At 42.5% G+C, this 12,583-nt stretch overlaps 1 protein-coding gene across 10 annotated transcripts in view; it reads right to left on the bottom strand.

Annotated features, from left to right (window-relative positions):
* The window catches only part of srfb (serum response factor b), a 25,091-nt gene extending 12,508 nt beyond the window's left edge, over positions 1 to 12,583 (bottom strand). For 3 of the 10 annotated variants that reach the window (XM_085921713.1, XM_085921715.1, XM_085921714.1), the window contains exons 1-2: positions 10,928 to 12,062; positions 6,932 to 7,198 (exon numbers count right to left, since the gene is read on the bottom strand). In XM_085921713.1, coding sequence (XP_085777839.1) covers positions 6,932 to 7,198; positions 10,928 to 11,578 — 918 coding nt within the window. In that variant the 5' untranslated portion in view covers positions 11,579 to 12,062. Of the gene's footprint in view, positions 1 to 6,931; positions 7,199 to 10,927; positions 12,153 to 12,515 lie in introns of those variants that run through there. The other 7 variants (XM_085921719.1, XM_085921720.1, XM_085921716.1 and 4 more) reach the window with 6 other exon arrangements.

Below are 12,583 nucleotides of genomic sequence, written 5' to 3'. Positions count from 1 at the left end.
CTCATTCTAATCAAACACTCCAACGAGTCTATTATCATTATCAGCATGGCACCCTCAAAAGACAGATAGATAACCTAGTTCTAATCTCCAATGGAGGGACAAATCAAAATAATTCACATTTTCCATTTTTTGTGTATAATTTTTTGCTCAACATATTGTAGATTTTGTTCAAAAATGTTTAAAAAAAAAACAAACAAACAAAAAAAAAAACTTAAATCCTTGTCCACAATTTGGAGATTTTTGCTTTTTCAAATGCTAACATTCTGATGCTTATTTTTTAAACCCATTAGGCCCAAATTATAAATTAATTTCGAGATAAATCTTAACTTTCTGGGGATTCATCTGGAAAGTGATTTTAGTTTGGAGTGGGAATGAATCCCATAAGATTAGCACTACACTACTAATCGATTTCCTAAAAACGTACTATAGTATGCCGAGTGTGAACAGTTCAGGAGCAATGAGACCATTGCGACCAGGGTTTCTATTTCATTGAAAGAATTGGAAGTCATTTGGCTATGGTGCAACATTGGCAAATGGAAGCAACAGGCTCTTAAAATGAAGGAGCGGTGTTGATAAATAAATCACAAATGTAATATTGATATATAGTAATCACAACAATGATATTAGATACCAACACCACGACTTAACATTTGCTACATTGTATTGTGTGACTGAACAGTGTGAAGATTTGAAAGAGATTAAGGTTGTGAGCATATTGGGTTTCATTGAAATTGCTACCAAGTGATTACACGGATCTGAGCACAATGACACGTGGCTTCGCATGCGCTACATACAGGTAGTACAAGTTTATTTTTAGTCTATCCTGAAAACAAACTAACCCATGCTGATGAAAATCAATTTCCTCGGTGGATCAAATGTTTCAGGCATAAAATATCAAAGTGGAGAACTTCTTGTCCTGCCATATGTTTAAAAGGGGACATTAGGAAACAAGTTTTTAATTGCTCGTAAAACAAACTGTTGGGTTTCTGGAATGCCCACCCACACATTAATCATGAAATTAAACAACAGATTTCTGCCTATTTCTGAAAATCAGTTTGTAAGTGAGCCATTCAGAATTTACATCCAACTGTTTTGTAACAGTGGTATTAATTCGATTATTATACTCCCCTACTAAGTTTCTCAGCCTGTGACTTTAGAGCGAGGTTGAGAAACTTAGTAGAGAGGCCAACAGTGTTTGCTTCTGATACTAAGCCACACATAATTGACTGTTTGATGAAGTTGTCGACATGGTGGGGATGATCGCGGGGCGATATTTCCGCTGCATGCGTCACTTGCACGGATCGGCAACTCTAGCGGACAAATGTAAGGGGGGGCTGTGTAGGAAGTTTGGAACGACTATGCCAAGTGAACCGCAACAGTCGAAACACAAGATTCTGCCGGTTTTCAAGAACTACCCCTCCTCTTATGTTGTTTAACTGTACTTAAATGTTTACAATCTTTTTTTTATATTGATGTCACAGTAATGTTTTGAAGACACCTGAGAAGTGTGTCTTGGAAAAAGTAAATACATAACGACTACACAGACATCAGATCATGCCTCCCTCAGTAATCTTTGGGCCCCTCTCTTCTTTTTTTTTTTTTCTTCCTTTTGCTACTATCTAGTTCAAACCTAACTGTTTATACAACTTCAGACTGTATGATGTACTGGTTCAAATAATGGCCAGACAGTGCAGAGGTGCACACACTAAGCAACCGACATTCTGCACAGAATTGTCTTTTTTACAGAAAAACACCACTTTCAAAATGTCTACAGACGCAACAGGCCATGTAATGTACTGTATATTTACAGACTATGGAACAATTCAGCAAATAGTCTCTAGCTCATTACGGCTAAAGGTCGATTTTACCCAGACCTTAGGGTCCAGAATTCGGGAATTGCGTTAACCCTGAAAGCGTGTTATATAGAAAATCTTGTTTTAGAAAAGCTGGTTTTTAGGAAGCCGAAGGTGTCTTGTCACGTTAATTTACGTCAGGCATAATGTTGGGCAGCGAAGGAGTCCGTTCGCCGTTCGTCACCGTGAATGCTCCGCCCTACATCTAAGTCTGTTGACATTTATATTAAAAGAGAAGCAATATACATATGACAATATTAGGCACACCGAGGAAGTCATTTTGATGCTATGTGAATTGGATGGTTAAAGCAGCCACTAATTCTACTACTGTGCCAAGCCACGCTCTTTGACTTGAGTTCCTGTGTGGATGAGATGGTACGGCGTACTTCCCCCTTTCCGAATCATATGCAGTCCTAGATATCCGTAACACTGTAATAAAGCAGTAATAAAGATCAAACAGCTCAACTACTTCTTATCAAATGCAGCCTAACAGCCCAACTACTTCTTATCAAATGCCTTTCAATTGGTCGTGGAAATTAAATCACTAGAGGTTTACGCGCTAGTCATTTAGCTTTGTTCAGTCTTTAAATTGTCAATTTAAAATACTACATGAAAACGTATTTACGGAAAAAAAAAATGGAGTCCATGACCAAACCGCGTTTAATAGACAGTCCCGTAAAATTGAGCTTCAGCTGTACTATCTGATACAAATTTTGAAACTGTGAGGAAAAGTTCAAACACAACTTTGACGGTACCAGTATCATTTTTAGGTCACGCAAACACCACATATTCAGCATGTCAGAGAAAATAGCTGATAAGATGAAGTGATTCCAATTGGACGGTTCAAAGCTAAAAGCTCGTACATGCAACAACAGATGCAATCTCGACTTGTCGTACAGAACCTTGACACGCTCTTTGCAAAGGTTATCAAATATTTTATTCTCATCAGGGTTTGTTTGTTTGGCAAATTTGGAGGCACATTTTTCGGACTCATCTTGGGTGAATCCTGATTTACAATCGCATTCCACTAAGGTTCCTGACAAGATGCATACAAGCTGAGACATAAGCAATAACTGGACAAAACAACCAGTTGAACAATGTACATGACGAACTTTGCGGTGATTTCATTTGGGCTTTGCCCCCCCCCCCCGCAATCCAAGAGAAACACCACCAAACTGGACACAAAGCACGGCTCAAATGATCCCATCGTGGCGGGCCGCTCATATGAAAATCTACAATCCATATCATGATATGAACGGTGGGGTCGGTGGGAGGTAGGGAATCACAGGACTCCAAAGACAGCTGCAGCTTATAAGGAATGTGAGGGGCCTCACGCCAAGAGAGCAAGCAGGGAAACCATACCATATATGGAAACAGGCGCAATCTAAATTTTATCAATGAGCGGAGCGGGCATGAGAGTGGCTTAACATGTAAAGCTTGGGCTCCCATCCTTGACGGAGTATGTACGCTTTAGTGAGGGCCTTGGAAAAACAGGCAAACAGGCCTGAGAGTGTCCATCTCCAATGGGGAGAACCTTAACCGTCTAAATAGTGGCGACGATCTGAACTTCGGCACGTGACTGCATGAAGGTCTGCTGGGTAACGGAATGACTTCACTCAGAACTCTGACACCATGCAATGGGAAATAAATACTTGCAAGTGCATGATGAATAAAGCAAGTTGAGTCAAAGGAGAACATAATTTTTTCACAATTTAAAACCGTTCTCAGGTGTCCTATGTCTTTGGCATGCTTTCGTCAAAATAACCCGAGGATCAAGAATTATATAATTATTTTCACTGCATACATCGAGGATGAAATTGGCCAATTTTAGGGTTGGAGCTGATTAATGCAGAGAGCCAGCCAACAGTAAACGGGCTTTTGTGAGACTGACAACCAGTGGATCTCATCCCTTTTGCCTCTTTCAGCAGCAAGCGTTAGTAGTGGCAACCTTCTTGCTTCTCCTTGTAGAAGTAGCTCAAGTGTGGAAAACAAGTGAGCGCCAAAGAAAATACAATTATTTTCCTGGCAGACAAACAGAAAGGCAGTTTATTAGAAGCTAATGCTGTTATTCAACACTACCACAAGAAACTGGCTGTCTTAATGCTAACTGTCCCAACCCTGCAGCATTTCATCATTGAAATGGACTTGTCAATTATTGTACGTATTGCCCACGCCGATAAATGACAAGTTAAATGCCAACAACTTAACCTGATGCTACCAACATTGTTAGCGAAGACATGTTATGCTTACCGTTTTGGCTTTAAAATGATGCTGCATCAAAGTATTTTTTCCTCTGAGACTTCAGCCAGCCTAGCATTGACAATGAAACTTTACGTGGGTCTGGTTATTATTCTATCACAATAAGATTATTATTATTTTTCTTAAGAGGACCAAAAAATACTTGGTTGTTGACAGTACTTTCATATTTGACGTGTAGGCAGGCACTCCGGAGACATCGCTATTTTTATACAAACATAAAAATGTCAATTTTCCACAATATGTCTCCTTTAGGGAAACACACTACTCGGTCACAGCTAAACATTTTGAGTTTCTTGTAGAAACAGACAAGACCCCAAATACAGCATCCAATAAATTTAGCTCCCATCTCAGCCATCACCCTCTGTGGAAAACCCCTTTTTGTGATGGGTTGATTTTAGGAAGTTAGCCAAGGGGTAACCTTTGTGCGCTTTGTCCCTGTACGTCATAGATGCAGCGTCCCTGGAGTAGACTGTGGACAAAAAACAACTGGGATGATCAAAAAATAAAAACAAACACAAAATATTGGGAAAAAGTTTGGAGGAGTTGTGTGAGCAGGTTCTCCCTGCTAACTTAAAACAATTCAGGCTGATGGGGATGGTATGCAGGGAAGGTTGATATGGATGGAGGCAATTATGGTAACACAGCCTAAATGTTAGTCGAGCTCCACACCAAAGCAGACAAAGCCCAAATGAAGAAAAGCGGTTCATGATGCTGCAGCTCAAAAAACAATCAGCACACACTACTCTACGTTAACACACCACTCTGGTTCATTTAGAGCCTTAGAGCTCGTTTACACCAGGCAGTACGGTTTGATTACATTTGGTACTGTACGCACATTTTCTTTTTGTTCTTTTTGCTTTTCTATTGTCAATAATTGTGAAGAATACTAAAATAACTTATCTGTACTGGCATCAAATGAAGTGCTACACTTCCTAAAGGGTGGCTCTAGACCTCTGCAGTTTATCACCTTCAATGTCACTCCAGGCGTGTGGGAGACGACAACACGAGACTGCAGTGTCCAGAGAAACAACAAGAAATAAGTGAACGCTAGCCTGTGTATTTTTTTGCCGTCGTCAAAAAAATAACGATGATGATTGTGTTCCACCGGTAGCGCTCAACCGGCCTAACCACGTACAAGAATTACCACCTAAAAATACTTTTGTTTGCCAACGGAAATGCACCAATAATGAGTAGAGATGAGCAGTATCCTCAGCATCAACATGTTGAGAATAAAGAAAGAAAACAAAATGTTCACTATTATTCATTCTAGTTTGTGATCCATTGATCCAGGGCGCTTTAGCGTCCTCTTCCTTGGGACCCGAGAACTATCATCCCGTGTCTGTCACTCTGAGTGATGCAAGACCTTCAGGCTGGATTTAAAACTGCGTGGTTCAAGTGTGAACAAAATGTGATGTGATAGAAAGACATTGACTGGAATATCTTCTGATTGAAAAATACTGATGCTGTGTGGACTAATTAGATTGCAACTTAAACGGAAAGAAGCAATCTCCTGCGTTAACTCTGACGGCCGATGTGCACACACTCGTGTCTGCCTGAACAACACCCATAAACACACGACAACAAAAGCGTACGGCCGCCAGTGGAGTTATCGTGCGGTACACCGCTATGAAATTAATGAGGAAAAAAAAAGTCAACCCAGCTCAAATCAACACTAAATTGTTCCATGTACAATAAACGTAGCCATGATGGATATATGTAACTTTAAAAGTATATGTATGTGGCACTTGCATTGTAAATCCAGTTTACGTGTCAGATCAGTCACAGCTCACGAGAAAAGATTGAACCTGATCGCTGGCTGAAGGCAGCATTACAATGCTTAATCAATTCATAGCATGTCCATTATAAATGTTACCATTAATCCATATAACAACTTTGTGGGTGAGGACAAAGTTTGGGAGACACTTAACTGATTTTAGGGGCTCTGTGTCTCATCCATAGCCAAAGTAGATAAACACGGAGGCGCTTCATATAGCAGGCTACGTGTTTCTCAGCCTAACACAAACCAGACCTGCCATGATTTATCTTGAGGAGTGTTACGAGGCTTTCCTGGAGGAGAGGTCAGGAGGGTACAGAACTGAGAGCTACCTTATCGGCTTCATCCCCGGTGCATTTTTTAATTTCATTTTCTCAAAAAATTATTTGCCGCTTGTGTTTACAATAGGACCAATAATTTTCCAAAGGGGCTTGCGGGCTTAATTTACGTATTTATCAAACATTTTGCGGAGCAATTTCCAACCAAATTAAGCTTTATTTATTTATTTATTTTCAAGTCCACGCATAGTGAGGTTAACATTTAAAAAGCTGCGACTGTTCAGCACACAATCTAAGATTTGAAACAGTGAACTCTAATCTATCTTGAGGAAAATGACAGCGCAACGGAAACACCGATTTCATGAGCTTTTTTTTTTTTTTTTTTCTAACCACAGAACACGTGCAGTCCTAACGTGAGGACACTGACCTTCATTTCACAGGAAACCGCATTTAACTTTTTATACTTATGTGATGGTTAAAAATGTAGAATATTATCGAAAACACTGCTTTTACGGTTAAGGTTTTTAAAATCCTAGAATGAATTAAATAAATGTCCATAAAGGGAAAAAAATAAATAAATTGGAGGTTGATAAGCTCTTCCTTAAACAAAACAGATGATGTTTGTCCTTGGAGGTTCTGCAGTATTTGAGCACATCTAGATCCACCCTTTAGCCAGAGATAACTTAATTTAGTAACCTACACTTGAAATCAATATCAAACTAAACCAAACGATACTACTTGGTGGAAACAGAGCTTTAATGACTCACCTTAGTGTCGCCCATGCTCTCCGACTCAGACACCTGGTAGGTGAGGTCTGTCTCCTCGAAGCCCGTCGCGCTCATGCGCTGGTCTGTGGAAGGGTCGGAACGTGGCGGCGAGTCTGGCGAGTTGAGGCACGTTTGGATCAGCGCTTTGCCCGTTTCACTGGTGATCATGGGCTGAAGTTTTCGGGTGGCAAACGTGTAGACGTGACCCGTTTCGCTAGCCACAAGCAGCAGAACTTGGGTTCCTGTCAGGGTGGACAGCTCGTAGGCCTGGTGAGGACAGACGGGGTTTGCGCATTAGCACTTCATTCATGAGAAATTATGCCACTCTCATTCAATATATCATCAAATAACACCAGTACCATTCCGCAACTTTTGTATGATCACAAGAAAGGTAATCATTCATAACTTGTAGCTGTAAAGACACCAATGGAGATCACCAAACAAATGGAAATGTTTAAGTTGGAGGAGGTTGCCTACAGACTGGAAAATATTAACTTTGGCTATGCTGACACATGGAAACCACACGAAAAGTGCTCAATGGCTCTATAATATTTACCACATTAAGCATTTGTTTTGTGAGGGAGTTTTTGCAATGATAGTGTTTCATCTGCTATTATTTTGTTTTTGAGTGTAATTTCGGTGTCATTTAAAAAAAAAATAAAAAAAATCAAAGACTAGTTTCGGTGCTTACGTATTATCGGGAGGACCTTTGATTTTTACTTTTTCTTTTTTTTCACATGGAAAAATCAGGCTTTCATCACCTCAACGTCAACCACAAGTACAACTTTGTGGATCCGAACACCGGGGCTCATACGCAGACAGTGGAACGCCTATGGGGATCGGCAAAGTGGCGAAACAAGAAGCACTGTGGCACTGCACGTCACCATTTGGAGTCGTATTTGGCCGAATTCATGTGGCGGAAGCATGTTGCCTGTACTGATGTCTTTGAGTCACTTTTGGAAGCAATTGCGACGTTCTGGCCTCCGGAATTACAAATGTAATGTTATCGTTTCAATAAATAATTTACTTTAATTTTTGAGTCGTTTTTTTAAAGGTCCTCCCGATAATACGTAAGCACCCTAGTTTCTTTGGCAAGTAGGCGGGAATGCAGTTGACCATAGGTTTCAAACTCAAGGCCTGGGGGCCAGATACAGACCGCCACAAAATTTTATGTGGCTCGCAAAGACAAATTATGCATGTCAATACTAAAATTAAAAACTAGAGATTATTGCTAGCAATATTTATTACCATTCAATTCTTTGAAATAATTTAACAGTTTTTACTAGTCTCTGACTTCAAAACTAGTTAGTCATCAGTTTGTTTTGTAGCCTATACTACAGGATGTTGACAGTCATAATGGCCCTCTGAAGGACACGTGAATACAGCGCGGCCCGCAACAAAAATGAGTTTGACACCTCTGCAGTAGATCCTAAACAAAGGTGAACATCTGGAACAACCAAATGATTTGGGAAAAAAAATTACAAATCTAAAAATAGCTTGGCGGTCCCAGTGTGACGTGTGGTCCAAATGAAGCCAAAATAACATAAGATAAGGCTTCCAGAACAGAGTGTGTGATACCGTTGAGAGAGTGATTGCAGCAGGGCAGGAAAGGGGAGTGACAGCGGGCCAGCCCAGGGGCAGGACGCGATTGGCTGAAAACCACGAGGCCATCAGCACACTCTGCGTTGTTGTAATATATAATGCGGCATGCAGATGCTCAGCCCACCCAGTGCACAAGACAACAGATGAAACATGGCAAGGCTGCACTCACAATGAACTTGTGAAGAAGCCTTTCTATCTAAATGAGTCATCACTTATATGTGGAGGATGAATGCCATGCTGCCAAGGCACCGAGTCGTCGCCATCATCTCGCTGCGCTCAGCGTGAGCCGTCGCTGCAGTTAGCTGATAGAACCTAAATTGTTTTATTACGCCGTAATGGAAGCATGTAATCGAGCATGGTACTTTTAATATTGCTATGCTGTAATGATGCTGGTACTGTTGGCTCAACGATGGCAAAGAAGATGCGGAGGGCGAAGGGAGAGGCTCTACAATGGTGCCAAAAAAGGACTCATTTGTCAACAGAGGGAGCTTTATCTCTACAAATATGAGAAATATCAATTACATTTTATAAACCGACCAATTGGTCACTGGTCATTCAGTGAGATCTGATGACATCACGCAGAATAGCGGTTTACACTGCACTTTTGCAACTACTGGATGTGGACATTGCACTAGCTGTTGCGGTGCAGTCCGGGCCTTGCAGTATCAGCTTGGGCATGACTTACAGTTGACAACAGTTCAAATAAAAAATAAAATAAAGAGTGCTGCATCTTGAAAACAAAGTTTGGAAACATTAAGATGCATTATCAGGCTGTGCAGGGGAATATCAGGGTATAGAAATGTCAGACTGCTGTTGACAAAAGAGGAACTCGGTTCCTTCTGAAGCAACCAGCCACATGACAGCAACTAAGAATTCCATCTTGCTAGAGAGGAGATGCCTGAACACACCCGTCAAAACGAGACTAAGCCTCTTGATCCTAAAAAAATAAAACACTGAGATCTCTCTACCATGTCCGTATACTGCACATCTAGCAATTTTCTTTATTTGTTATCAACACAAGACTTTTAAACAGTCCATCCTCAGTTCCTCACAGTGTGTTAAATGATGTTCATGTTTCCAAGAGCCTACGTAAAGAAACCTCAGTTTCCACGACAACGATCTGAGACACATAGAAGAGGTGGTGAACAAACAAGTGAAATGCAGCAGGCTACACTCTGCATGTGCATAGTCAAGCTTAACAAATAAAAAAAAAGATCAAACAATCACAGGATCAAGAGGATCTGCACCTGGCTCCATACAGAACTGGTTTGGAGTGGTGGCCTTACACAACATACCAACACATCAGAGGCCATGAAGGTGTGCACAAGCAGCCCCGCCGCGCTTTTCTGCCATCCTCTGGAATGTGCTTGTGTCTCGGGGGTTTAATCAGCTGCTGGCACCTAAAGGCCTACTGCTGCTTTGCCCGCCACATGGACGCCGCCTGCAAGCAGCGTGCAGCTTTGATGGCACTGGGAACCAACAGCCTGTGCACCGAGGGCTGTTCTGGCATCCCCTCACTGCATTAGGTGTGCCGGCGGTGCTTTGTGTTTCGATCACATCAAAAGAGGCAAACTCAATAGTTACCGGTGAGTCCTAAACCATCGAGTGTAAAGGAGTCTGTATGTCAATGTGTGGTAGTTGGGGGTTGCCACGGTCATAAATAGAAGTGTCATTTGGCCGTGTCTATTTGAAACCCGGCCATTCCTTGCCCTGCACTTGCGTACGTAATATTTCAAATACATTTTTGACTGATCACTTCCTAGGTTATCTCATCTGCTTCGAACTTATGAGGCTCCAGGTTTGGATGTGGGCTGCGGCCTTCCGGTGTGGCACTTGCATGTTCTCCCTGTGCTTGCGTGCACATTCTCTGGCTTCCTTGTACATTCCAAAAACAAGCATGTTAAGTTTACCGAAGACTACATTGTGTGTGTGTCAAGAGTTGTTTATTTATATGTGCCCTGTGATTGGCTGGCAACTGGTTCAGGATATGCGAATAAAAAGTGATTGCAAGGGCAATCGTTAGTATCGCTGTAATTATTTCTGCTCATGAACAGATGCATGAATCCAATATTATTTATACTTGCAAAATGTAAAACAACAATTCTGCCCTTACAGTGTCAATCTGTTCGAATTTACGAGGTACTGCGTGACAATGATAAGTATCACCTAAAGCGGTCGTTAAAATATCAAACAAAAACTATGTGATGCAATGCAGTACTACCCGAGTGGAAACTACATTAACCTGTAACCAGAGTAAATTGATTTATGTTTAGCCAAAACTCATGCATAGGTGTGCCTCAAGTGAGGGGGGCCCCTACCCAGCGGTGTGTTGGATATGCCAGAACGAGTGGCACTTGAAAACAAACGACTGCAGCATGCAATGTTGTGACTCACCTTCTTCATAATACCAGTCTTCCTCTTGCTGAAAGTGGTGTAGCGTCTCAACTTGTTGTCAATAAATTCCATCTTGATCTTGACGCGACCACGTGTCTTCTTCCCCGGCTTGGCTCCCGCGACCCCACCGGGAACCAGGCCGTACCCTCCGGCAGCTCCTCCAATCTCCTGGCCCGTGACAGCTGATTCCATTTCGGTTCTCTCCCGCTTCACCCCTCTCCTATTGTCCCCGAGAGAACCCACCGGGTCGTCGTCATCCCCCGAGTCAGAGTCGTTGTCCGAGCCGCTGCAGAGAGGCACACTCTCCCTGTCTGGGTCGAACCTGGGTCCGTGAGGAAGCACCATCCCCGCGTTAAGACCAACCATGCCGCCCTGGATGGCGGTCTGAAGCGAGCTCACCCCGGTCCCGTTCCCGGATCTCACACCTCGTGGACCCCCCGGACCGTTCGCCCCCAGCATCCCGAGCGCCTCTCTTGTTCCGTGCCGCCCGGCCCCGCTCACGCTCTCGCCTAGTCCGACTGAAGCTTGCCCTGCTCGGATCAAGACGGGACGGTTCCCGCCAGCGACGGAAGCCGAAACAAGCCCGACCGTACCTCTTGCTGAAGCTGACGCGTTTCCCTGTGGTGCCGACCCAACCTGACTCGGTAACATTCTACTTCGTAACGCGACTGTGTTTGACGCCAGCCCACAAAGCTGGTGCTCGTAAATGACTGATAAAACGCATGCACGGCCAGGTCACAGAATGTAAACAACGCGCCTCAGTTAGCGTTTCGGCAGAGTCTGGGAAAGAAGGGAAACAAAGTTTGATAAGTGATGCTGCCCACTGGGTCCTCGTAAGCCGCAACAGTTCGCTTCGCCCTCCTCTAATGTCCAAAAACTCTCAGCACTTTCTCAAAAAGGAAAAGGCGGAAGACGCCCGCCATGTTGCTCCGCCATAGCACATAGTCCCAGTTGTGAACTGAATCCAATGCAGACACTGACTAGCTAGTGACATAGTAATACTACGTTGTTCATCAATAGCAGGACGCGCACCGTTTAGTGTTTTGGAATGGTTGAATAATCAACATTTCAGGTCAGCGTTGAAGCATGCGGAATAATACGACAGCAGAAGAACTACCTTCCTCCTTATAAAGAGATACTGTTTCCTTATTTGGTGTTGTCGCTCCTTATTTGGTGAGTCACAGTGATGCCTCCCGATTGGCTGAGGATTATCACAGGCGTGCAGCTATTGGTCGAGAGGGCAGTCGTTAGCATAAATACCAACATGGTTGCGCTACTGACAACGTCATTCTGGCAGAGGCACCAAAATAACGAAACGTTCAAGTTTTGTAGCCTTCTCACTATTGTTCCTAACAGTTGAAAAGAATATTTAAGTACTGATTAGCTTAAATTTGGGTTACTGTAGGGTCAACTGTAATACGAATACAGGATACAGAATTGTATTTAATAGTTTTAGCAATCAAGGTGTGTCTCTCTAATTTTATTGGACATTAAGTCTAAGAAGTAATTCCGTATATAAAAAAAACCCTCAACATTAGATGGTTAAATAAAGTGGAGAAGAGTTAGTCGGGTCTCACTGTTTACATACCTGGAATCTGGCATCAATAACAGCGCTAGTGAAGTATTACATCATCACCTTCAAGAAATGAAAAGTTC

The sequence above is a fragment of the Syngnathus leptorhynchus genome, chromosome 10, assembly GCF_054491065.1.
Source record: "Syngnathus leptorhynchus isolate UIUO chromosome 10, UIUO_Slep, whole genome shotgun sequence".
NCBI classification, from domain to species: Eukaryota; Metazoa; Chordata; class Actinopteri; order Syngnathiformes; family Syngnathidae; genus Syngnathus; species Syngnathus leptorhynchus.
Note: the sequence above shows the minus strand (reverse complement) of the source record. Positions and strands in the feature narration are given on the sequence as shown.